Genomic DNA, 23,633 nt, shown 5'->3' with positions numbered 1-23,633 from the left:
TCTACCAAAAAAAGATAAAGTTATTTGTCTTCCTAGCATATTATATTGTTTTCAACTATGCAGTGGGAATTAGCGATAGGTGAACCTGGTAAGGTCTGAGCCTTGTGATGTTGCAAAATTGGGCTGGAAGTCTTATGAGAACAGGCTTTTTCATGAGTTTTCAAGGACACAAAAAAGACTTCTTTTTTCTGATCTGTCAAATACCTAGCATACTTTTGGTGCTATGCAAATTTATTTCTGTACACTTATTAATTACCTGTGCATTAATTCATGTGACCAATGGTTTTATAGACTTTCTTTAATACAGTCTTTAATACAGTGTTCCTTGAGCTGTAACTACTGAGTTAATGATATTAGTTATCTAAGGCAAAATTAGTCTTTTCATGGACAAACACTGTACAACAGATATAGTAAAACATCTCTTTCATATACTCATCTTTCAGATCAAAGTATCTCTAATCTACTGTCAAAATAAGTGTGATTAAAAAGGAAATGAACAACACCTTGATCGAATAAATGTTGTCTTTTGTTGCAAAGAAAAAGAGGAATAGATGATAGTAAGAGACATGCTAACTTCCAAAGCAGGAAGTTTCTTTTATATATATAAAAAAATAGATTTAATATAAAAATTGTATATATTAACCGTGAATTTCTAAAGACCTCAGAGAGAGAAGTGTCATCGTCAACCCAAAACAATGTAAACCCAAAACAAATTCTGTGCCCTCTTTGTTTCAATCAAGCGAATGCATGCTACCTAAATGTGTGCCGGCCTTTACTTCTTAAGCCCTATTCTAGAGAGGAAATTAAAATCTCTTATTTTTTTTTGAAGCAGTGATTGTTCATGTGCCTTGTAACTACAAAAGACCTTAAAACGGCATTTCTTTAGACATTCTTGGTGCTGATTTGGCTATCACACAAGAAAACTAATCTAGAGAGTGACAAGGTGAACTTGCATGCAGTTAACATGAAAGTGACCTGAGCTGCTTTTGATTTGTTACAGCCTGTAAAGTGCTGTTGTCAGTAATAAAAGGTTTTGCAGAAAATGGCATTGTGAGTAGTGCCTTTTGTTTCATTAGTGTCGTGCCAGCTGATGCTAACCTCAGAACTAAAAGTGCTCATCTTCTATAAGAGTACCGGAATCGCTAAGGTGACGGCACCAAGATGATCATCTTCATGGAAAGGGTGGGCAACAAAGCAGGTTGCGAGGGCTTCAAAAGGCGCTTTAGAGAGAGCAGAGAGAGATATTCAGGTCCCAAGACAGGGTAGGTTTTTGTACTTGTTGAAAGGCATTGAGCAAGCCATTGAGGAAGCAAACGGTGGTTGGGTGAGTAAAGATGGAGGAACTGTCTAATGGAGGGAGGAAGGCTCTGAGAGCCACCAGGTGGACTCTGAGGGAGGAGTGGGCGAGGGCCTACAGTTTAAGTTGGAGGAGGTAGCCCAGGAGGATGGATATGGAGTCAAGTGGGTAATGGTGGTGGTATGCCCAAGTGGTGAAATGCTTCCATTTTGCCTGATAGCAGGCTCTAATAGATGGCCTCCAGGGTGGAGCATGCTCTGTTTACTCGTGAACCCCATCCAAATACCAGGCTGTGAAGTGGAGCAAACACCTGTTGGGGTGGCATCTCTGCGCCTGTGTAAGAAGAACTGGGTGGGTGTGGAGGCAGATCGGGGGTGGGGGGAGGACAAGCAGGGAGATGAAGGAGGTCCATGAACCAGTACTGACAAGGCCAAAAGGGGACTATCACTTCACTTGATCCCACTGAATCTTGTGCAAGACTTGCGGGAGTAGGGGAAAGGCAGAGCGGACTTTGTTGGTATAGGGCCAGAGAAGGGCATCGCCCTGTGAGTCCGGCCCCAATGCCCATCTAGAGCAGAAGAGGAGGAGTTTGCAGTTCTCAGTGGTCACAAAAAGTTCCCAGCACAGGGTGCCCGCCCCACCAGCGGAAGACAGAGCATCATATGGGATCACGTACTTCCCACTCATGGTTTGCATAGAAAAACCTGCTGAGCGTGTTCGCTAGGGAGTTGCTGACACCCAGAAGATACACGGCTTGTAGCATCACATCGTGCTTGATGCACCCTTTCCAGAGTAGGATGGCCTCTGCACATAGTGTGCGTGACCTGGCACCGCCTTCCTTGTTGATATATACAACTGTTGCCACGTTGTGGGACAGCAGTTGACTGTGATGTGATCTTATGAGAGGGAGGAATGCCCGACAGGCAACTCTCAATTCCAGCATGATGATGTGCATCTTGGCCTCTCTTGGAGTCCAAAGGCCCTGGGCCATGTGACTAGACAGGTGGGCGCCCCAACCAGTGAGGGAGGCGTCTGTGGTGAGAGTGGTGCAGGGAGTGGGAGGTGTAAACAGGGTGCCAACCAAGCCTTTGACAGGTTGGTCCACCACATGAAGGAGTCTAGGACAAACCAGGGGAGCAGGACAGATTTGTTCAAGCAGTCTGTCGGTGATTTGTAGATCAATCTGAGCCACAATTGAAGGCAGCGTATATGGAGGCAGGCATGGGGTGTTATGGAGGTGCAGGCCGCCATGTGGCCAAGGAGGGAAAAACATTGGTGGATACAGGTGCGCGGTTTGTGGCATAATGTTGTGATGTGAGAGGTGAGAATGGCAAACGGGTCTGCTGGGAGGAAAGCTGAGCTCACGAGAGAGTCCAGGAGTGATCCATTGGGTAGTGATGAGGACTGGCTTTTGTTATACAAATGCTCAGGTTGGCGAGGAGATTGCAAAGGGTCTGAATAGCTGAAAGGAGGTGGTTGCATGATGTCACAATGAGGAACAGTCATCAAGATAGGGAAACATGGAGTGGCCGAGGCATCACATGTGGGCTGTAATGACGGCGAAGACTTTTGCGAATACACAAGGAGCAGTGGCAATGCCGAAGAGGAGTACACAAATGAGCAACCATAAAACGGAGAAGTTTCCAATGAGCCAGGTGACTGTTGATGTGGAAATATGCATTTTTCATATTGAGAGCCGCAAATCAGGCTCTGTGAGGGAGGGAAGGGATAAGGAGGGGAAGTGTGACCATCCTGAACTTGACTTGTCGTATGAACTGTTGAGTAATCGGAGGTCCAGAATGTGGCAGCAGCTGCCTGTTTTTTTCAGAATAAGGAAATACAGGGAATTAAAGCTGCAGCCCTAGTAATGGAGGGGAATGCACTCCATGGCGCCCTTTCGGAGAAGGGTGCCTGCTTCCTCTCAGAGGAGATCTCAGTGGGAGGGATCTCCAGGAGTGTGCTACGGGGGAGGGGGGGGAAATGAGGAATTCTATAGAGTATCTCTGATGACTGATGTCAAGTATCGAGCGGTCTGTGGTGATCTTGCCCCAGTTGGGGGCAAACAGGCAAGACAGCCCCCAAAGATGACATGGGGCACCGTGAGAGGGGTAGGAGGAGGTTCAGAGGTCTTGATGGGGGAGTCAAAAGGGTGTTTTGATTGATGTTGTGGGAAGGTTGAGGGGGCAGAAGTGGTAGCAGTGGAGTAACGTGGTTGCTGATAGCACTGATGATGTTGGGACGACGCCTGTTGTTGTTGGAATCAGGGTTAGAAGGAGGTGTGGGGGCAGGGCGAAAGGACAACCTCTGCTGCCTGCAGGTTGGGGCCTACGTGTAAATGGTGAGTGACCACATAGTGGCATGGGAATCATTGAGAGTGTGGAGGGATTCATCCATCTAGTCACTAAAGAGCTTTTGGTTGCCAAAGGGAAGGTCCTCAAGAGTGGACGGTACTTTGCCTTATGCTCCTTCCGGGGCTTCTTGGGAGCTGGAGCAGCCGGGTCGACGCACAACTCTTCACCTGACCTGGCTCAGGGAGGCAATGCTGTGTTTCAGGGCAGTCCCCTTCGGGAAGCTGCCCTTACGCCCATGTCCATGCTTCTTTTGCTCATGGTGGGGCTTCTGTGGCAATACTGATGGCTCTGTTGCACAGGAGCAAGACAGAGGGCCACTCACCAGAGGTGACAGATACCATTCTGGTGGATCTGCCAGTTTCGAATCAGACTGCTCACGTGGGCGCACAGCCTCCTCCATTAGAAACGTACAGAGGCAAAGTTCTTTAGCTTCTCCATTTTGGAGCAGGAACGATCAGCAGAAGGAACAGCCGGTGACGATGTGGGATTCGCCAAGGCAGTAAAGGCACAGTTGGTGCTCGTCACTCACAGAAACGGAGTGTGGGAATGAAGCATGGCTTTTGAAGTTGGCTTGCCAGGGCACAATCCCTAGAAGCCGATGGGGGTGGAGGAGGAATATCTCCCCGACGGCGGAAGAAGTCCAAGGGATCCTAACTAATTATGAGTCTTACAAGCTACTATACACTATATACACTGAAAAAATGGACAAGCAGTTCTTTTAGCAAAGCTAGCAACTGGAGCAAGGTTGACCTGCAGATCCTCTGATAACCTCGGATGTGAGCACGTGGACAATGCACAACACACATGCAGGTCAACGGACGCTACTACTACTTTTCCAGCTCTGGCGTATGGCGCGCATGCGCACCCATGTTTGGAATTCATATAGGGACCAGCACTCAAAGAAGAACTTGTACCTGTTGAGACAATCACTACCCCTTTTTGCTCTCAGCTTCCACTCCTACTCTTGAATGATGCTTTTTCCAGGGGGCCCATTAGCAAGTCAGCTTCACCCATCTCTGTTCTTATGGGGCCAGCCACATAAACCCAAATTTCCCTGAATCCTGTATTTAGCCTATTGTGGTGAGTGGAAGACATTTCCTCAACCTCTGAAGCAGGTAATAAACTACTGCTGCTCCCACTACTGCTGTTTTTGCGTTGGCATTTTATATGTATATTGAGACACATTCCAGAGTGCACTGTGCTAAAGGACTAAATCTGGATTAAATTTAGGGTTTTTTCTTGAGCTAAATGTACTTTGTGACAGAACAGTACCTTTTAGTTGTTGAATTAAAGGGTCACAGTAAAAGGGCAAGGGGCGTTTTAACTCTCTCTAATGCAGAATGGTAGGGGTGGAGGATGGGGAATTTAGGGGAAGTGGGCCTACTTGTGTGCCTTCACTCCTGCAAAAGATCAGGATGGGAGAAACAGGCTAGATAACTACTCCTGAAGATCCAAAAAAAGGAAGTGGATCAAACATCTGCCCTCTAAAAATATTTGAAGAGATGAGGGTATGGATGGGAACCCACCAGGATACCATAAAAGATAGAAAGAGGCTTGTTGGTAGTAGGTGGTCCTTGGATTATAAGATATTTCTATCAAGCATCATCCAAACAACAGGAATCCCACATACAGCATATATAAGCATCCAAATCTAACTAATGGTATGTTCATCCATTACTGCATTTCATTCCTAATGGAAATCCTTTGTCAATAATGACAAACAGAATGAAGAGGACCCAGACATATGCACGTATCAGCACTGGACATATATGCTCCATCAATGAAGAATTTTTTGAAATCCTGCGCTGACACTGCTCCATCTAGCTCATGAAGTAAATTGAGAGTAGGCAGGAAGATATCATAGCTAATAAGCTAATTTACAAAACTTCTCTGGGGACTACCAGTCAATGCAGAGGAAGCAAGTGAAAGGCAAGGGAAAAAAGCAGGATCTGGTACATAAAGCATATATACACATACACACACACACACACACGTTAAAATATTCCATGATAACTTCACTTATGCAAAATATTTTTTAAAATCAGAAACTACTTTGTGTGGATGGAATGGAAGACTATTTTAATAGCTCTTTTCTCCTTCATTCAAACCTCAATTCAATTTATGAACTTTAATTTAATTTTTTTTTTCATATTTGTTTCAGCTGGACTGAATTCTCTTGAAAATAAGATTCCACCTATTCACATTAAACAGAAAAATAAACTCTACCATAAACATAGGTCAAAGCCAATTAGTTTAAGTTTGTAGACGAAGGTTGCTTATTTAATCTCTGTATTTAAAAAGGATAAACATTCAACATTTCTTCTTCTCTTTTCTACTTCATTAATAAAAGGGTAAAATACAACTGCAATCCACCAATATCTTACTCTTTGCCTTTTTAACTATAAAACTATAAAACTTAGGGAAAAAATTGTCTTAGTATATAGTTGGCATTTGGACTTTTAGATTCACAAAGTTAACATTTCTTGTACCACAAGTAATGTACTGTACTGTATACAGTAAAGTTCCATTCTGTTTCATTAATAAGTGAAGGTCACTAGCATGTTCTTACAAAGGTGTAGGTGTAATTTTTTTCTGACCTGTCTGTAACTGGAATCATTAGTAGCAGTTGTATTGACACTAGCAGAAAATAGCTTTGTTAGTTACAAGGCTATCTGGAGGCACCATCTCCTTTAAATATTAATCCAATTTAACTATGAAATGACTATTGTTTGGTTCATGAAGCGAACACAATGCATAAGTAGCTATATGGATTTTATCTGTACAGTATCATTAATTATTATTGTTAATGGAAAATATATTCATAACATTTAGCATGACATAATGCATACTTTATAAAGGAATTCAACTTTGCTGAAAACCAAGGTGAATTAGTTTTCTGTCAAAAGCAGTCATAAAATGCACTGCCTGAGCAATTATGGATTCCAATAATTTTAGCTTTGTAAAGAAAACTGAACTCCTGAGTAAAACAATTTGATAATGGTTGACTGGCCAAGGTATTATACTACAATCAGTCACTGAGTCTATCATGTCGGACACAGAACAAAAAATGTGATAGCCTGGAAAAACGAATAAGGCTAAAAATGTTTGACTTTGCATTACACTATTTTAATAGTAAAATGTAACATTAAAATTCATAACCTACTGACTTTAGTAACCCTCTGATCAACAACTGTTTAGTTGTCCAGAAACGAAAGCATACAGCATATACATAATTTTTATTAGCTATTCAAAGGCTAATATAAAGCCCAACCCAAAGCCTACTGAAGTAACTGGAAAGACTGACTGATATCAGTGGACTTTGGCTCAGACCCATAGTGTGTTGGAGTCTATCACGTAGACTAGAGTACAAAGGAACAACGTTTTTGATACTAAAGTATAACAAAATAAATAATATACAATGACAAAAGCATATTTTTTTAGGAAAATGTATCCTGAAAACTTCTGGAAGCCTGTTTCTATCCTCTTATAAATGTGGTGAAATCACCAATCCCTTTTTCTTTAAATACAATGCATACACCTACTACCACCTTTCTACACTATAAAACTAAGAGTGACCACATATACTACTCCTGTAGCCTTCAAAATCACTCCCAAAGGTTTCCTGGGAGGTATTGGAGGCATAAGATCACCAGACAAAAAAAAAATCCTTACAAGACGTCATCTGTGTTCAACTTACTAGGAATAGGTCTAAGGACGTCAGGAATGAGAATCTCCACCAAAGCCTGGTACATCACATGGTCACAGTTACACATCCATTTCAGAATAGTCTCATTTTTGCACAGAGTAATCAGCTTTGCTTTCGGAAGTCGACTTTCTATTTCACTCAGATTGCTGGTGTGAACAAATGTATCAAATGAATAAATGAAAATGCAAATACATGAAGATAGAAAAACAATGGACTTTAAAATATTTTATTTAATAAAACATTATAGATGTCTGAACCACACCCAACAGCACTGCTGCACCTTGTGTCACATGAGATTGAAAAATGGCCTTCAAATTTCTGCTACAGCACATAACTTATGCAGAGGTATGATAAGAATGGTCCTTTTATCTCAAAAAGATTGAATACAACGTTATGAAAAGATACCTCTACCGTAGTCATCCAAACCAAACAAAATGGTAGATATACATATAAAATCATTTCAAAAAAGTAATTTGTGGTAAACACTAGTTAGCGTGGACAAACATTTTAGACAGTATTAATTTAACCTGGTAAATTAATGATAGCATGTTAGGTTTCCAGTTAGTATCTAAAACTATACTACTTTTTGATTTGACATCTGCAATTAGATGATGATGATAACCAATAAAAGAAACATTTACTGACCTTGGTTCACTAATAGCAGTGCCATCAGCTTGAGTGGAGGGAGAATAGCGCCAGAACGTTTGCCACAATTTTTCTATCAGGCTAAACTGAAGATTCACTACAACATCCAATATTGCCTGAAAAAAAATAATAAAGCAAGTGCAGGTAGTCTTCTACCTAAATTTTCATTAGCAGGGTATGTTATGACAACATATATATACTGGCTATATTTTGCCTAATTAGGAGGAATAGTGGTGAAATGCATGTTTCTAATCTAACCAATGATCAGATTATATATCCAGTATGTGCAGAGAGATACACTAATTGAAGTATAAGTGAATATGAGGCAAAAAAGAGAAGGTCTACCCTAAACAAACATATTTGATTAATTCACATAAGCAAAACTTTTAAAATAGCTAAAAAATCAAGGGAGACAAGGGAAATTTGCCACAACTACTTCTGCACTGAAGATTCATATATCTTTTCCATTTCACATCATTATTTGAAATAGTTGTAATAGCCACAGAAATATTCCAGATGAAATGTGGCTTAAAGCACTCATCTCAGGAATCTTGTTTTTGTAATACTTGAAAAAAAATATTTGTTTCTTAATGTAAAAAATAGAAATGATTAATTTAATTAGATTTCTACTCTCACAGCAAAACCAAAATATTGTATGCAAAATCTGAAATCTAATTTCTCTAATTGAAAAAAGGTCAAGAACAAACTTTTTAAAAACTGACACTAATTTTCATTCTCAATATTCTATAAAATATACTAATATTGGCTCTTCTTACAAAACGAGAGACTCCAGAAAAATTTTATTGTAAAATTTCCGTTAGAACTGAATAAACAAACTGCTTTTTAGACAAGTTAGACACTCTCAGGCTATCTATAATATGTTTTGTATTGTCATATTGCATTGAGAGTGTTTGACTTCTAGTGAAAGAATCAAAGGTAAAACAGTGTATGTGAAATACATCCTTCTTACCTCACAGTGCTCTCTATAAAGACTCTGCAGTGATTTGATATCCTCAAACGTAGTACCATCTGGCAAAGAAGATATTTCAACTTCTCCAAACTCTGGAAGTACTCGAGATGCATCTGTTTCCATGACAACATAATGGAAGAAAGCTATTGTGGATGGTGCCAATTACAGTTTAATTAGGAAAACATTTAAGCATGATACAAAGAAATAAATTGTAAAAGGTCATAGTACCCGAAGAACAAAGACTTCCTTATTTTTATAACTAGCAATAAAAAATTAACACAAAATTTTACAAAAACTATTTTTTTTTAAGTAGAAGATATATTATACTGTAGGATATATAACATGCTAAAATGAAGTTATGTATATCCTACATGTCTGCACATCAAAGGCAAGCACTAAGGTATTCAGTCTACAAGATATTTTCAGTAAATCACAGAATAAAGTACAATATGCGAGTTTATAGCATATTCACATTGACTAGGTTTTATTTAGCACTATTGAGCAGTTTTAGTACATTCAGTAGCACATTTGTCAGAGTATTCAGTGTTTATATTTGGAATTTAATGGACTTTAATGCATACCTAATGTGGACTTTCAGTATATTGCATAAAAAAAAAAAAAAAAACAAGCGTGTGACCAGTTATGGGTGGAAGTTTCAAAAACACTTACCACTGGCCTAAATATGCTACCACTGAAGTCAATGGGAGCCAAGTTAGGCCAATGATGAGTACTTTTAAAAATTCCAGTTTATGAGCCTAACACTAAGTGTGCAATTATGTAATGGCATGTTCAAATCAGGTGGTTATATATGCAAATAGTTATTAAATTACCACTGCTGTGTGCATATGTCTGATTTATATGTTCACCTATGGTAAATGCTTCATGAACTGATATATACACAAATTACACATTTTTGTGCATGTAGACCTTGGACCACAAGTTTTCAAATTTTGGTCCTTTCAGTCAACAATAGTATAGATTATATAATTTAAAAATATAGCATACATGGCCATTTTTCCAAATAGTAATGGCTACATTGTAATTGCAAAGCTTGAATGTAACCCCATTTTACACACACATTCAGGAGTGAAGCATACAATGGGTGTGAGCACAAATATTAAGGCATCAGTTTTAAGTCTGACTTTGTCAATTTGGCACACAATATATACAGTAAATTGTGTTGCAGTATATGTTTACAAGTATAGTGCAAATATAGATTTTGCACAACTTTTCTTCTATACATACATGAGGTATGTGAAATGTTGCATAAGCTTCAAGATGTAGCATATAGTTTCTGTATATAACTTCTGGGCAGTGTTCCCTCTAATTTTTCCCACGCATATGTGGAATGAATATTGTTATGTGCACCATCACCTCCATATTGGTGCACATAACAAAATTCACGTGGTGGGGGTGGGGCCGAGGGGTTCGGCGTGTGGGAGGGGGGCTCAGTGCTGGGGCAGAGGATTGGGGCGCGGGGTCGGGGGGTGAGGGCTCCGGGGTGGGGCTGGGGATGAGGGGTTTGGGATGCAGGCTGCCTGGGGGCTACGTTGGGGAGAGAAGAATCCCCCCAGCTCTCGTTCCCCGCAGCAGCACCTGGGCTGAGGGGGTGGGAAAGGCACCTCTCCCCTGGCCATGGCAGGTCCGTGCCGGGGCTGGGTTGGGGCCGGAGCGCCTCTCCGCCGGCCACAGCAAGTCTGGAGCAGGTCCGTGGTGGGGGAGAGGCGCCTCTCCCCGCTGCAGCCCCGAGCCTCTGCGCGGGGCTTAATAGGCAGCCGTGCAGCTTAGTGGGAACTTAGCTTCTGGGTGCCCGAATATAGAATCATAGAATATCAGGGTTGGAAGGGACCTCAGGAGGTCATCTAGTCCAACCCCCTGCTCAAAGCAGGACCAATTCCCAACTAAATCATCCCAGCCAGGGCTTTGTCAAGCCAGGCCTTAAAAACCTCCAAGGAAGGAGACTCCACCACCTCCCTAGGTAACGCATTCCAGTGCTTCACCACCCTCCTAGTAAAATAGTGTTTCCTAATATCCAACCTAGACCTCCCCCTCTGCAACTTGAGACCATTGCTCCTTGTTCGGTCATCTGTCACCACTGAGAACAGCCGAACTCCATCCTCTTTGGAACCCCCCTTCAGGTATTTGAAGGTTGCTATCAAATCCCCCCTCATTCTTCTCTTCTGGAGACTAAACAATCCCAGTTCCCTCAGCCTCTCCTCATAAGTCATGTGCTCCAGACCCCTAATCATTTTTGTTGCCCTCCGCTGGACTCTTTCCAATTTTTCCACATCCTTCTTGTAGTGTGGGGCCCAAAACTGGACAGAGTACTCCAGATGAGGCCTCACCAATGTCAAATAAAGGGGAACGATCACGTTCCTCGATCTACTGGCAATGCCCCTACTTATACAGCCCAAAATGCCATTAGCCTTCTTGGCAACAAGAGCACACTGTTGACTCATATCCAGCTTCTCATCCACTGTGACCCCTAGGTCCTTTGCTGCAGAACTGCTACCTAGCCACTCGGTCCCTAGTCTGTAGCAGTGCACGGGATTCTTCTGTCCTAAGTGCAGGACTCTGCACTTGTCCTTGTTGAACCTCATCAGGTTGTTTTTGGCCCAATCCTCTAATTTGTCTAGGTCCCTTTGTATCCGATCCCTACCCTCTAGTGTATCTACCATGCCTCCTAGTTTAGTGTCATCTGCAAACTTGCTGAGAGTGCAGTCCACACCATCCTCCAGATCATTAATAAAGATATTAAACAAAACCGGCCCCAAGACCGACCCTTGGGGCACTCCGCTTGAAACCGGCTGCCAACTAGACATGGAGCCATTGATCACTACCCATTGAGCCCGATGTTCTAGCCAGCTTTCTATCCACCTTACAGTCCATTCATCCAGCCCATACTTCTTTAACTTGCTGGCAAGAATACTGTGGGAGACCGTATCAAAAGCTTTGCTAAAGTCAAGGAATAACACATCCACTGTTTTCCCCTCATCCACAGAGCCAGTTATCTCATCATAGAAGGCAATTAGGTTAGTCAGGCACGACTTCCCCTTGGTGAATCCATGCTGACTGCTCCTGATCACGTTCCTCTCCTCTAAGTGTTTCATAATTGATTCCTTGAGGACGTGCTCCATGATTTTTCCAGGGACTGAGGTGAGGCTGACTGGCCTGTAGTTCCCCGGATCCTCCTCCTTCCCGTTTTTTAAAGATGGGCACTACAATATGAATGACAGCTTTAATGGGACACCCTAAGTCTACAGAGAATTGTGGTAATGGTATGACTTGGCATTCATGGTGATTCATGATTTTTATTTGTACACCAGTATAATGTACCCTCACATACCCAAAAACTGTTGATGATGTTGACTTTGGGCAATTACAGTTTGTTCAACAGATGTGCCTGTCTGCTGACCACTTCCTGTGAAACCATCTGCAACTCCATCCACTTTCTGCATAGGCTTGTACCTAAAAAATATTGGACACAAAATTAGACAAAATTATCCCTTTTATTCAACTCCTCAAAAGTCCACTGTTACACAGTATGATTCTGTCCACTTCAGTTGCTCTATCCTTCAATAGGATTTCTCTATCTCACAAAAATCTCAATATATAAAAGTTCTTTTCAGCTAGATTCTGTAGTTGCTCTCTTCCTCTCAGGAATTAATTCAAATTTAAATCTGGCTGGGGACACTGATTCACTAAAACTATGTTCCGACTGGCCAGTTAGTTGGTCTAGCTGAACTGTGTTCACTGAACAAGGAAGTTGTTCAATATTTCTCTTAATACTTATCATTCAATATGTGGTCCCCTTACCTTATTTACTGTACCATATACAAACCCTGCAATGAATATGGAATTAATACTTGCCTCATTAACTTTTCTATGGCTCATCACTATACGATCTGGGCCTAACATACATTAAAGAGTGAGGGCTTTCTCAGACAGAGACCGAGGCAGGGAGATTAAGGTCAAAATATCAAGGTGGGTGACGTAATATCTTTTATTGGGTGATGTAATATCTGCTGGTGAGAGACACAAGTTTTTGAGCCACACAAAGCTCTTCTTCAGGTATATTCTGAACTTAATGAATATCCTGTGACTGACACGGCTACAATTACAGTACATACAAAAATATCAACTAATTCTGGGTACCTTAATGATCGGTTGCCTAAACTGAGACACCTTAGGCCTGATTTTTCAGAGTCCTTAGCATTTTTATATTTAAAGGACTGTGCAGATATTAACTAATTAATCATTTAAACACCCCATGAAGTAGCTGAGTAAGCATCTTACAGATAGAGAAACAGAAACACAAAGTGACATGCTCCACAGTAAATCAGTGGAAGAGCCAGGATTCAAACTCAGGAATTTACTGATGCCCAACCCTATGCTCAGCTCATTCCTTCAGACCATACAACCTTTCTGCAAGAGAGACTGAGCCTCAAATGCTCTGGGTGAATACAACTGCAAATGTGAGCACTCAGCTCTTCTGAAAACAGGTTCCAGGTGTCTAAAACTGAGCAACCTGAATATGAGGAACACACAATTAATGGTCATATGTGAAAAGTATGGTTTAAGGTAGTTGCTGCGCATCACATAGGAACTCTAGGGCAGAGTCTGAGATAGAATCCAATTCTCCAGGATGGCATTTAACTCCCTTAGCTATGAGACAATCCTTTCTCTTCTGGCAATCCTGTCTCATTCACCACACACCTTCCAACTTCTGCAACAAATAAAGCAGCGGTTCCTACAAACAACAGCCTCATTCACTGCACACTCTAGATTCATTCTCTGAACACAAACCATCTTGTTCATTGAATGAGGCAGAGTCTGTGGGAAAAAAAAAATAGTATGTGATCCTGTAATTAAAGCCTATATCATAATGTATACAAACAAGGAGGTAGAATTAACATTGCATGGACAATCTTAATTTTTGCATTTCCTAATGTTCAGGCCTTTGAAATCATACAAAAAAACTACATTGAAAGAATGGTATGTAATTTGCTACGATTTTTTAAAAAAGCAAATGAATTCTGTTATGTGCAAATGTAATAACCTCCCTGTCATCAGCAGGATTTGACTTCTGGATATTCAACACTATGGCACCTATGCCACTAAAGTGAAAGGATTAACTATAGTAGCTGGCAGCAGAAATAGATTGTTCTCCATTGTGCACCAGCACAAAGATAGGTAACAAACTCAAATAGTGGATTACAAATTCATCAGTACGTCCATTTGAAACACTGTATAGTTGAGTGTTTAGATTTGACAGATTCCTTCTAAAGTAGCCTGGCTAAACAGCTGAGAGTTGGGTTATATTTCCAGCCGGTATAACTCCACAATGGGGTAGAAGGCCTTGCTCAAGAATAAGGGTTGCAAAGGACACAGAACTATTAACACTAGTCGGTAAAAGAAGTGAGACTTCAATTCAGAGTCTCCTGGTTTGCAGGGGGAGGATCTGTGTTGACTGTGTCCTATCAAGAAGTGCACTATTTGTGGCATAATGAAGTAAGGCAGTGCACACAGTGTTGGGATGTTCAGGATTTTTACTCCAAGCAAGGAACAAGCTGTTGTGAGAAAAACACAGATGGGAAATGGTGATTTTGAACAGTTTGTAACTCAACCAAATCTGTTTGGATTTATATGGACACTTTGTCTTTGTGGAGCTTAGTCGGAAGTTTTGCAACTAGAGGGAAACAGAAACAAGGTAAACCTGAATGTCCTCCACGGAATGTAATCAACTGGAGTATTGTGTCCAGTTCTGGGCACCGCATTCAAGAAAGATGTGGAGAAATTGGAGAGAATCCAGAGAAGAGCAACAAGAACGATTAAAGGTCTAGAGAACATGACCTATGAAGGAAGGCTGAAAGAATTGGGTTTGTTTAGTTTGGAAAAGAGAAGACTGAGGGGGGACATGATAGCAGTTTTCAGGTATCTAAAAGGGTGTCATAAGGAGGAGGGAGAAAACTTTTTCTCATTAGCCTCTAAGGATAGAACAAGAAGCAATGGGCTTAAACTGCAGCAAAGGACGTTTAGGTTGGACATTAGGAAAAAGTTCCTAACTATCAGGGTGGTTAAACACTGGAATAAATTGCCTAGGGAGGTTGTGGAATCTCCATCTCCGGAGATATTTAAGAGGAGGTTAGATAAATGTCTATCAGGGATGGTCTAGACAGTATTTGGTCCTACCATGAGGGCAGGGGACTGGACTCGATGACCTCTTGAGGTCCCTTCCAGTCCTAGAATCTATGAATCTATGAATGGGAAAGGTGTTAACTTCCACTGTGGTCTGAATTTTTCCTGTGTAGAACAACAGAATTCCAGCCTGGGTGTGCTTCATTTGAGGAAAAAACGGTTACTTACCTTTTTGTAACTGTTGTTCTTTGAGATGTGTTGCTCATTACCATTCCATTGTAGGTGTACGCATGCCCACGTGCGCTGTCGGAGATTTTTGCCTTAGCGGTAACCAGAGGGTCAGCAGTGGCACCCCTTTGAGTGCCGCATCCCTGTGTCGGTATATCAGGCGCTGCCGACCTTACGCTCTCTCAGTTCCTTCTTGCCGGCAACTCCGACAGAGGGGCAGGAGGGTGGGTAATTGAATGGACATGAGGAAAACATCTAAAAGAACAACAGTTACGAAAAGGTAGGCAACCGTTTTTTTTTTTCTTCGAGTGCTTGCTCATGTCAATTCTATTCTAGGTGATTCACAAGCAGTGCCAATGGAGGTGGGCTCGGAGTTCATAGTCTTGCAGCACTGCTCTGCTGAAGCCAGCATCGTCCCAGGCCTGCTGAGTAAGCACATAGGGGGACGTGAATATGTGGACAGACAGACAACCAGGTATCAGCTCTACAAATCTCTTGGATCGGCACCTGAGCCATGAGTGCGCCTTGACTATCGCCAATGGAGGCACATTTGCCAGCTCATAGCAGTATCAGATGCAGGCTGTGATCCAGGATGAAATACTGGGCAGACACTGGGCGACCTTTCATCCTGTCTGCCACCGCAACAAACAGCTGCGTTGACTTGCAAAATGGCCTTGTCCTGTCAATATAGAAGGCCAGCACCCTCCTGACATCCACGGTGTGTAACCTGCATTCTTCTTCGGATTTATGGGGCTTTGGAAAGAAGACCAGTAAGTCTATGTCCTGGCTGGTATGAAACTGGGAAACTACCTTGGGCAGGGCCACAACTGGACCTTATCTTTGTAGAATATGGTATAGGGCGGTTCTGAAGTAAGTGCCCTGATCTCAGATACCTTGCGGGCAAACTTAACTGCCACAAGGAACAAAACCTTCTAGGAGAGAAGGAGAGGAGAGCAGGAAGCCAGAGGTTTGAAGGGAGGCCTCATGAGCCTCGACAGCACGAGATTCAAATCGCAGGGAGGAACAGGGTCCTGGACATGAAGGTATAGACGCTCCAGATCTTTCAAGAACTGGGCCGTCATGTCATAAGTGAAGACCGACCTGCCTTGGAACAGAGGGTGGAAGGCCAAAAGTTCTCAGACACCCTTTGAAGCAGGGCCTGGTGTTCTTTAAAATCATCTGGCAGGCTGGCCCTCGAGGGTCCTGCAACCGCCTCGTCTGCAGATGAAGATGATGACTATACTGCCAGGGAAGGCATCTTTCCCCATGGGGGAGGGAAGCTTAGGGGTGAGTGCAGTCTCCTCTAGCTTGACCTCCAAGCGTGCCTTGACCTCCGAGCCTGGTGCTGTCAGTGCCACCAGCTGTTGTTCCAAGGCGGCAGCAGATGAACGGTACGCAGGGGTCAACGCTATGACCGGCACTCCCCACATGCTCCAATAACGCCACTGAGCTGGCCACTGGCCATGCTGCCAAGGCGGTGCCGTCGATGTTAACATGGCCTCGGGTGCCAAGTCGCGCCGGTGAAGTCTAGGCGAAGGGCCTAACTGCCCAGTTCCACTTTCACAGGAGAAGAAACCTTCTCCCTCCATTTTTGTTGATGTAGATCAGAGTGGCCTGTTTGTTCACTTAAAGCATGATCACCTTTGGGATATCAGGTCTCTGAAAGCACATACATGGCCACCCTATCCCAGGACATTTATCTGAAGTTTAGCTTCACATAGAGGCCAAGGGTGAAATTCTGATCCCATTTAAGTCTATGGCAAAACTCTCGTTGACGTAAATGGAGTCAGGATTTCACCCCATGTGTCGTGGTTACAGAACTCTTCTGCATAGGTTCCTGATTCTAGGGTGGATGCACCTGCAATAACTACAATTTGGAGTGGAGGAATTTGGAAATTCTTTTCTAATTATAAATGACCAGTATAAATACTGGAGAGAACATCAAGTTTTATCGGAAAATTCCTTCAAACCAAAATGGATACTTCAACACAGCTTAGCTAGTTGCTACAGAATGTGTCATTTCACAAACTTTTCAGCTTTTGGAATACAATCCAAAATGCCTAAAGGGCATAAAAAACAATCCTTTAAGAATTTCTAGGATTTAGAAAGAACTTAATTAAAAATATAAAAGCCAACTTAATCCTCTAGTGCTTGAAGTCAGGATTATTTTAGCATTTGCTCCAATGTGCTTTATGTGAAATATGTTGGGGAAAATTCTGAATTCTGGCATGGTGACAAAGTGACTTATCTCATGAATTGACCAGTCTCAATTGCACTGAGAAGCAACTTGCAGGATCCAGCTGAGAAATGTAAAGAGAAGATTTTTTCTCCAGAGGTTCAGTAAAGACCGGAGCTGATTATGGTAGGCAACCTTAGATGTACTGTGTCTTTTATGAGTAGCAAAAAATAAAGGCTAACCAATATGGGTGATGAGAGGCTTTCCGATTTCCTTCCAAAGTGTCTAGCCTGTCTAGGTTACCTTTTGAGCTTTAATTATGGACACGGAAAATACTTACCCATTACTAGTGTATACAATATACCTTCCAGGTCTAATAATTCTTTTCTAAAATTCCCCTACTATTTATTTTACTCAGACTTCTTTCACTTTCTCAGGCCTCTTTATTAGTACTGAAAGAAGAGCTATAAAGGATTCAGACACATTATGGATATTACATATTTCAAAAGATTTGATTCAGAGGAAAGGGTATTTGGATCTCAGAGGAATTTTACATGGCTAACTACAAGTATAGTAAAAGTATGGAAAGTCTTCAGTTAATAGTGTCAATTTTCTACATTTGTGAGGAGTTCCTATGACCATCCAAAGGGCAATGCCAACTAAAATCTTGGCCTGTCTCTCAGATATCGATTTCTTGATGTCTAGCCATCAGTTCAAGCTCATTAACCTCAACATGGTTAAAACAAAGCTCAAGCTCTCCACCACCCCACAAGCCGTCCCTGCTACTTCCTTTCTTGATCACTGTGGACAACACCATTATCTTATCACTTAGGCCCATAATCTGGGTGTCATCTTTGACTTGGGCCTCTCTCTAGGTCTTCACATCCAGGCTCTCTCTAGGTCTTGCAGATTCTTTCTGCATAACATTTCTAAGATACGGTACTTCCTGTCTATCCAACAGACTTCCCTTATTGATACAGAACAGTGAAAGGGGGCTTTCTTCCACCCTCTCTTGGGAATCCTGGCCATAGGACATAGCCATATCATGGCTTCTTCCTTCACTTCCAACTCTCCGCACATGCATTGCTGCCCCGCCTGTGATTCCTAGCATCCCTTGTGGAACTATATCTCCCAGAACGCTCTTGTTCTAGGGCTGAAACTTGGAACTGGCTGTGCTGTGTCTATAACCTCCTGTAGCGAAGTGACGACTCACTGTTGCAGTGCCTCCTGCTGGCTGTCCTGGGAATTAGCTCTTTTCCAGCTCCAGAGCGCCCTCTGCTGGCTGATGTCTCACCTACCTCAGGCCCCGTATCCCTCCCGGACACCGGTGCCCTTTTCCTCAGGGTTCCGCCCCAGCAGTACCCCACACTCTGGGTCTCCCCTCCCAGGGGAACCCCCAACCCTCTAAACCCACCTTGCCTCAGTGGCTACTGCCAGTCATCTAGCCCCCGCTCACTGGGCAGACTGCAGTCTGTAATGACCACTCGTCATTGGCAAGGGGTTAGGACCTGCTGTCTTTGCCTATCCCCGGGCTGCTCCTCTGCAGCCCCAGTACCTTTTGTAGGCTTTCACCAAGGCCTGCAGCCTGGGGGTTTACCAGGCTGGAGCTCCCCAGCTCCCTTTGCCCTTTCCCAGCACTGCTCCACCTCAGGTACCTTGCTCCCGTGCAGCCTGCCCTTCTCTCTCCAGGGCTAGAGTGAGACTCCTCCAGCTCCTGGCTCACAGCTCTTTTATAGGGCCAGCTGTGGCTGCTTTCCCAATCAGCCTAGCCTTTCACAGCCGCAGCCTTCTCCAGGGCTGCTTTTAACCCCTGTTCTTCAGGAGTGGGGGAGCTGCCCCACTACACACCCTCCCACTTAAGACCATGGGAGAGGGGGGGGAAGAGGGGGAGAGGTGTGTCTATCTCCCCAGCTTCCCTCTTAACCTGAGGCAGGAGAGAGACCTCCTTTGGGCCCAGCTATCTATTAAAAAGAGCAACCTGCTTCCCTCTTCTACAGTCTGGCTCCCCACCATAGCCGGTCCCGTTCCTTTGTGGGTTCCCCTGTCTATCTGGGTCTCCACCACAGATCGTCCTGCTCCCGCGTGGGTTCTCAGGTTTAGCTGGGGCCTCTCTGCCCCAGCCCCTTTCTCTCTAGGGGTCTTCGTCCACACTGCCACTTCCCTTTGGCCAGTCCCAGACGGAGCCTGATCCTCCGGCCTCTCCCTTCTTCTCTGGGGGAAGGCCATCTTACTTGGCTCCCCTTGTGGCACAGGAAGAACATCCAGTGCCTTCCTTTGGCCACCTCAGGACTAGCCTGGGCCCTGAGAGTCCCGTAGGGGCACTCCCTCTTCCTGTGCCCAGGCTCCCTACAGGCCCAACACATTTGGAGCCCCCCTGTTGACTTCACAGGGAGCACTCTGGCTGCTCCCCATTTCCCCGGGTGGAGCCTCTTTGCTCCATTCCGGTAGGGGCACTCTCATTTATAGTGTCCCGGTTGCCCACAGGCGAAACAGTTTTTAGGCCCCGGCACCGGCCTCTAGCCCCAGGTGCCTGGCCCCCAATGAGGTCCATGTGCCCTCCCCCACAGCAGCTGAAGCAGTCCCCATTGCTGCTTGGCGAGCCGGGCCACACAGGCTCTCCAGTAGCAGTCCGCCATTTTCTCCACCTTCCGTGTCTCAACTCTCAGATCCGGGCAATAATTCCACAGTCCTTGCCCTGCCCCTTGTATCAGGGTGACCGTCTATGCCCACTGTGACGGGTTTGATCACAGAAACCCCCTTGGAAGCTGCCACCTGATGTGCAAAGTCTACCTCTGCTCCTGTTTTCCTGTCAGCTCAGGACTCCAGCACCCTGGCTTGTTGAGCCAGACACTCCCGTCTGCTCCAACACAGACCCAGGGTCTGAATCACTTGCCCCAAAGCTGCAAGTTTACCTGAAAACAGCTCACAAAAGTGTGCTTGTCTTTAGCACTCAGATGCCCAACTCCCAATGGGGTCTAAACCCAGATAAATCCGTTTTACCCTGCATAAAGCTTATGCAGAGTAAACTCATAAATTGTTCACACTCTATAACACTGATAGAGAGATATGCACAGTTGTTTGCTCCCCCAGCTATTAATACATATTCTGAGTAAATTACTAAATAAAAAGTGATTTTATTAAATACAGAAAATAGGATTTAAGTGGTTCCAAGTAGTAATAGACAGAACAAAGTAAGTCACCAAGTAAAATAAAATAAAATGTGCAAATCTATGTCTAATCAAACTAAATACAGTTAAGTTCCTCACCAGTTCCAGAATGCTCCCTTTGACAGGCTAATCTCCTTTTAGCCTGGGTCCAGCAATCACTCACACTCCCTGTAGTTACTGTTGTTTGTTCCAGTTACCTTCAAGTATCCTGGTGGGGTGGAGAGGCTCCTTCCTTAGCCAGCTGAAGACCAAATGGAGGGGTCTCCAACAGGTTTAAATAGACTCTCTCTTGTGGGTGGAGACCCCCCTCCTCCCTCCTATGCAAAGTCCAGCTCCAAGATGGAGTTCTGGAGTCACCAGGGCAAGTCACATGTCCCTGCATGACTCAGTCTTTACAGGCCGAAGCCATTGTCCACCTGGTATCTTGTATGTCTCCAGGAAGACTTCTTATGTGGATTGGAGCATTCCAAGATGCATTGTTCCCCAAGTGTTTCCTGATCAGGTACTTAACCTGGCGAATTCCTTCCTAAAGAAGCTGACTAAATGCCTCACAAAGCTTACTTAGAAACCAAGCCAGCATACAGCCCATATTCTTAACCTCAAGTAGAAAATGATATACATGTACAAATAGGATGAATAGATATAGTAGACCATAACCTTTACGGAGATATATTACATAGCACAGGCAGCACAAAACATATTCCAGTTATGTCATACATACATTTATAAGCACCCTCCCACCATAAAGCCTTATTGGGTACACTGTCACACCCACATTCTGCACCATGTGTATCAAAGTGATGACTCAATGGTGCGGCACCTCCTGCTGGTTGTCCTGGGAATTAGCTCTTTTCCAGCTCCGTAGTGCCCTCTGCTGGCTGACGTCTTGCCTGCCTCAGGCCCCGTATCCCTCCCGGACACCAGTGCCCTTTTCCTCAGGGTTCTGCCCCAGCAATACCCCCACACTCTGGGTCTCCCCTCCCAGGGGAACCCCCAACCCTCTAAACCCACCTTGCCTCAGTGGCTACTGTCAGTCATCTAGCCCCTGCTCACTGGGGCAGACTGCAGTCTGTAATGGTCACTCATCATTGGCCTTTGCCTATCCCTGGGCTGCCCCTCTGCAGCCCCAGTACCTTTTGTAGGCCTTCACCAAGGCCTACAGCCTGGGGGTTTACCAGGCTGGAGCTCCCTAGCTCCCCTTGCCCTTCCCCAGCACTGCTCCACCTGAGGTACCTTGCTTCCGGGCAACTAGCTAGAGTGAGACTCCTCCAACGCCTGGCTCACAGCTCTTTTATAGGGCCAGCTGTGCCTGATTGGGGCATGCCCCCAGCTGTGCTTGCTTCCCCAATCAGCCTAGCATTTCACAGCCGCAGCCCTTTCCAGGTCTGCTTTTAACCCCTGTTTTTCAGGAGTGGGGCAGCCACCCCACTACACCTGCCAAAAAAGATCAGTAAACTCGGTTATATCTGGACTTCCATAAACTTCTCTTCTCCAGACTCCCTTTCTCTCATTTTCCCCCCAATCCGTCCTACTGAACATATTGCATGTAAAGTTACAATGGCACTATATAAATAATAAATAGCTGTTGACTCAAATTCTCTACAACAAACAACCTACATTTATTAAGGAAAGTGAGCAGAAACTAAAGAATAGAAATGCATGGCAAGATGCCTCTTGGATATTACATGGACACACACAAGCAAACTGGTAAGAAAGAAAACTGAACTGAAAACTGTCATATGACTATGAAAGAATAGAAGTCATAGTGGACTAAGTCAAAAGAAGAAGTTACATAAACAGGCAACACCCCTTCTGGATAAATTCTTAAGGTTTGAAGATTTTGCTGTTGCAATGTTGCCAACTTTCATTATTTTATTGTGAATCTCACACTATTTGGTGTTTTTCTGAAAGATTTTAGGACCTGGAGTCATACTATTAAATGAGAATTTGAGCTTTCATTGAGGGGAAAATTTTTTTTTTTTTATCCCGCATGGTTTGCTGACAAAAGCTGGAAAATGTGAACCCTGAAGTCTCAAAAAACAAAAAGCAAATTGAAAGACTTCAGAATGTATTATTTAAAAAAAAACCTTTAAACCAATCTCATGACTTGTGGTTCTGACTCATGATTTTTAATAGAGGAATGTGGCGTACTGATCCAGTATGTGAGAGCTGCGTGTAACATACCAAGCTATGTAATGTCATTTTAGTGTTTTGTTCCACCGAAGATCTTGCTCTTGATACTAATGGAAAAAAAGCAGCCCCTGGTTTAAAATTAGCAAAATGCAAATGGTAATTTTAACAGCTTGCAGGGCCACAAGCAACCAAAGCTAAATCTGTTAATGATTAGGAAATTAAAGAAACCCAAATTAGGGTTACCATATTTCCACAATCAAAAAAGAGGACACTGGGGGGGGGGAGCCCCGCTCTAGCCCCGCCCCCACCCTGCCCCATCCACTCCCTCCCACTTTCCACCCCCTGACTGCCCCCCTCAGAACCCCCAACCCCCCCGCTCCTTATCCCCTGACTGCCCCCTCCTGGGACCCCTGCCACTAACTGCCCCCTAGGACCCCACCCCCTATCTAAGCCTCCCTGCTTCTTGTCCCCTGACTGCTCCCTCCTGAGAACGCCCCACCCTAACTGCCTATCTCGGACCCTACCTGTCCCCTGACTGCCCCGACCCTTATCCACACCCCCACACCATATTCACACCCCCACCCCCAGACAGACCCCTGGGACTCCCATGCCCTATCCAACTGCTCCCCGCCCCCTGACAGGATCCCCAGAACTCCCGACCCATCCAACCTCCTCTGCTCCCTGCCTGCCTCGACCCCTCTCCACACCCCTGCCCCCCTGACAGACTCCCCAGAACCCCAAATCCATCTAACCCCCCCGCTCCCTGTTCCTGACTGTCCCAACCCCTCTCCACACCCCTGCCACCGACAGCCCCCCCCCCCC

At 44.2% G+C, this 23,633-nt stretch overlaps 1 protein-coding gene across 2 annotated transcripts in view; it reads right to left on the bottom strand.

Annotated features, from left to right (window-relative positions):
• The window catches only part of RFX3 (regulatory factor X3), a 218,994-nt gene that overhangs the window by 15,093 nt on the left and 180,268 nt on the right, over positions 1-23,633 (bottom strand). For both annotated transcript variants that reach the window (XM_034773839.1, XM_034773838.1), the window contains 4 exons: positions 12,316-12,437; positions 8,970-9,082; positions 8,000-8,115; positions 7,346-7,500 (listed from right to left, as the gene is read on the bottom strand). In XM_034773839.1, the coding sequence (XP_034629730.1) occupies positions 7,346-7,500; positions 8,000-8,115; positions 8,970-9,082; positions 12,316-12,437 (506 nt within the window). The remainder of the gene's footprint in view (positions 1-7,345; positions 7,501-7,999; positions 8,116-8,969; positions 9,083-12,315; positions 12,438-23,633) is intronic.

This window comes from Trachemys scripta, chromosome 6 (assembly GCF_013100865.1).
Source record: "Trachemys scripta elegans isolate TJP31775 chromosome 6, CAS_Tse_1.0, whole genome shotgun sequence".
Classification (NCBI taxonomy): Eukaryota; Metazoa; Chordata; order Testudines; family Emydidae; genus Trachemys; species Trachemys scripta.
The sequence above is the reverse complement of the archived record's forward strand: the minus strand, read 5'-3'. Positions and strand labels throughout refer to the sequence as shown.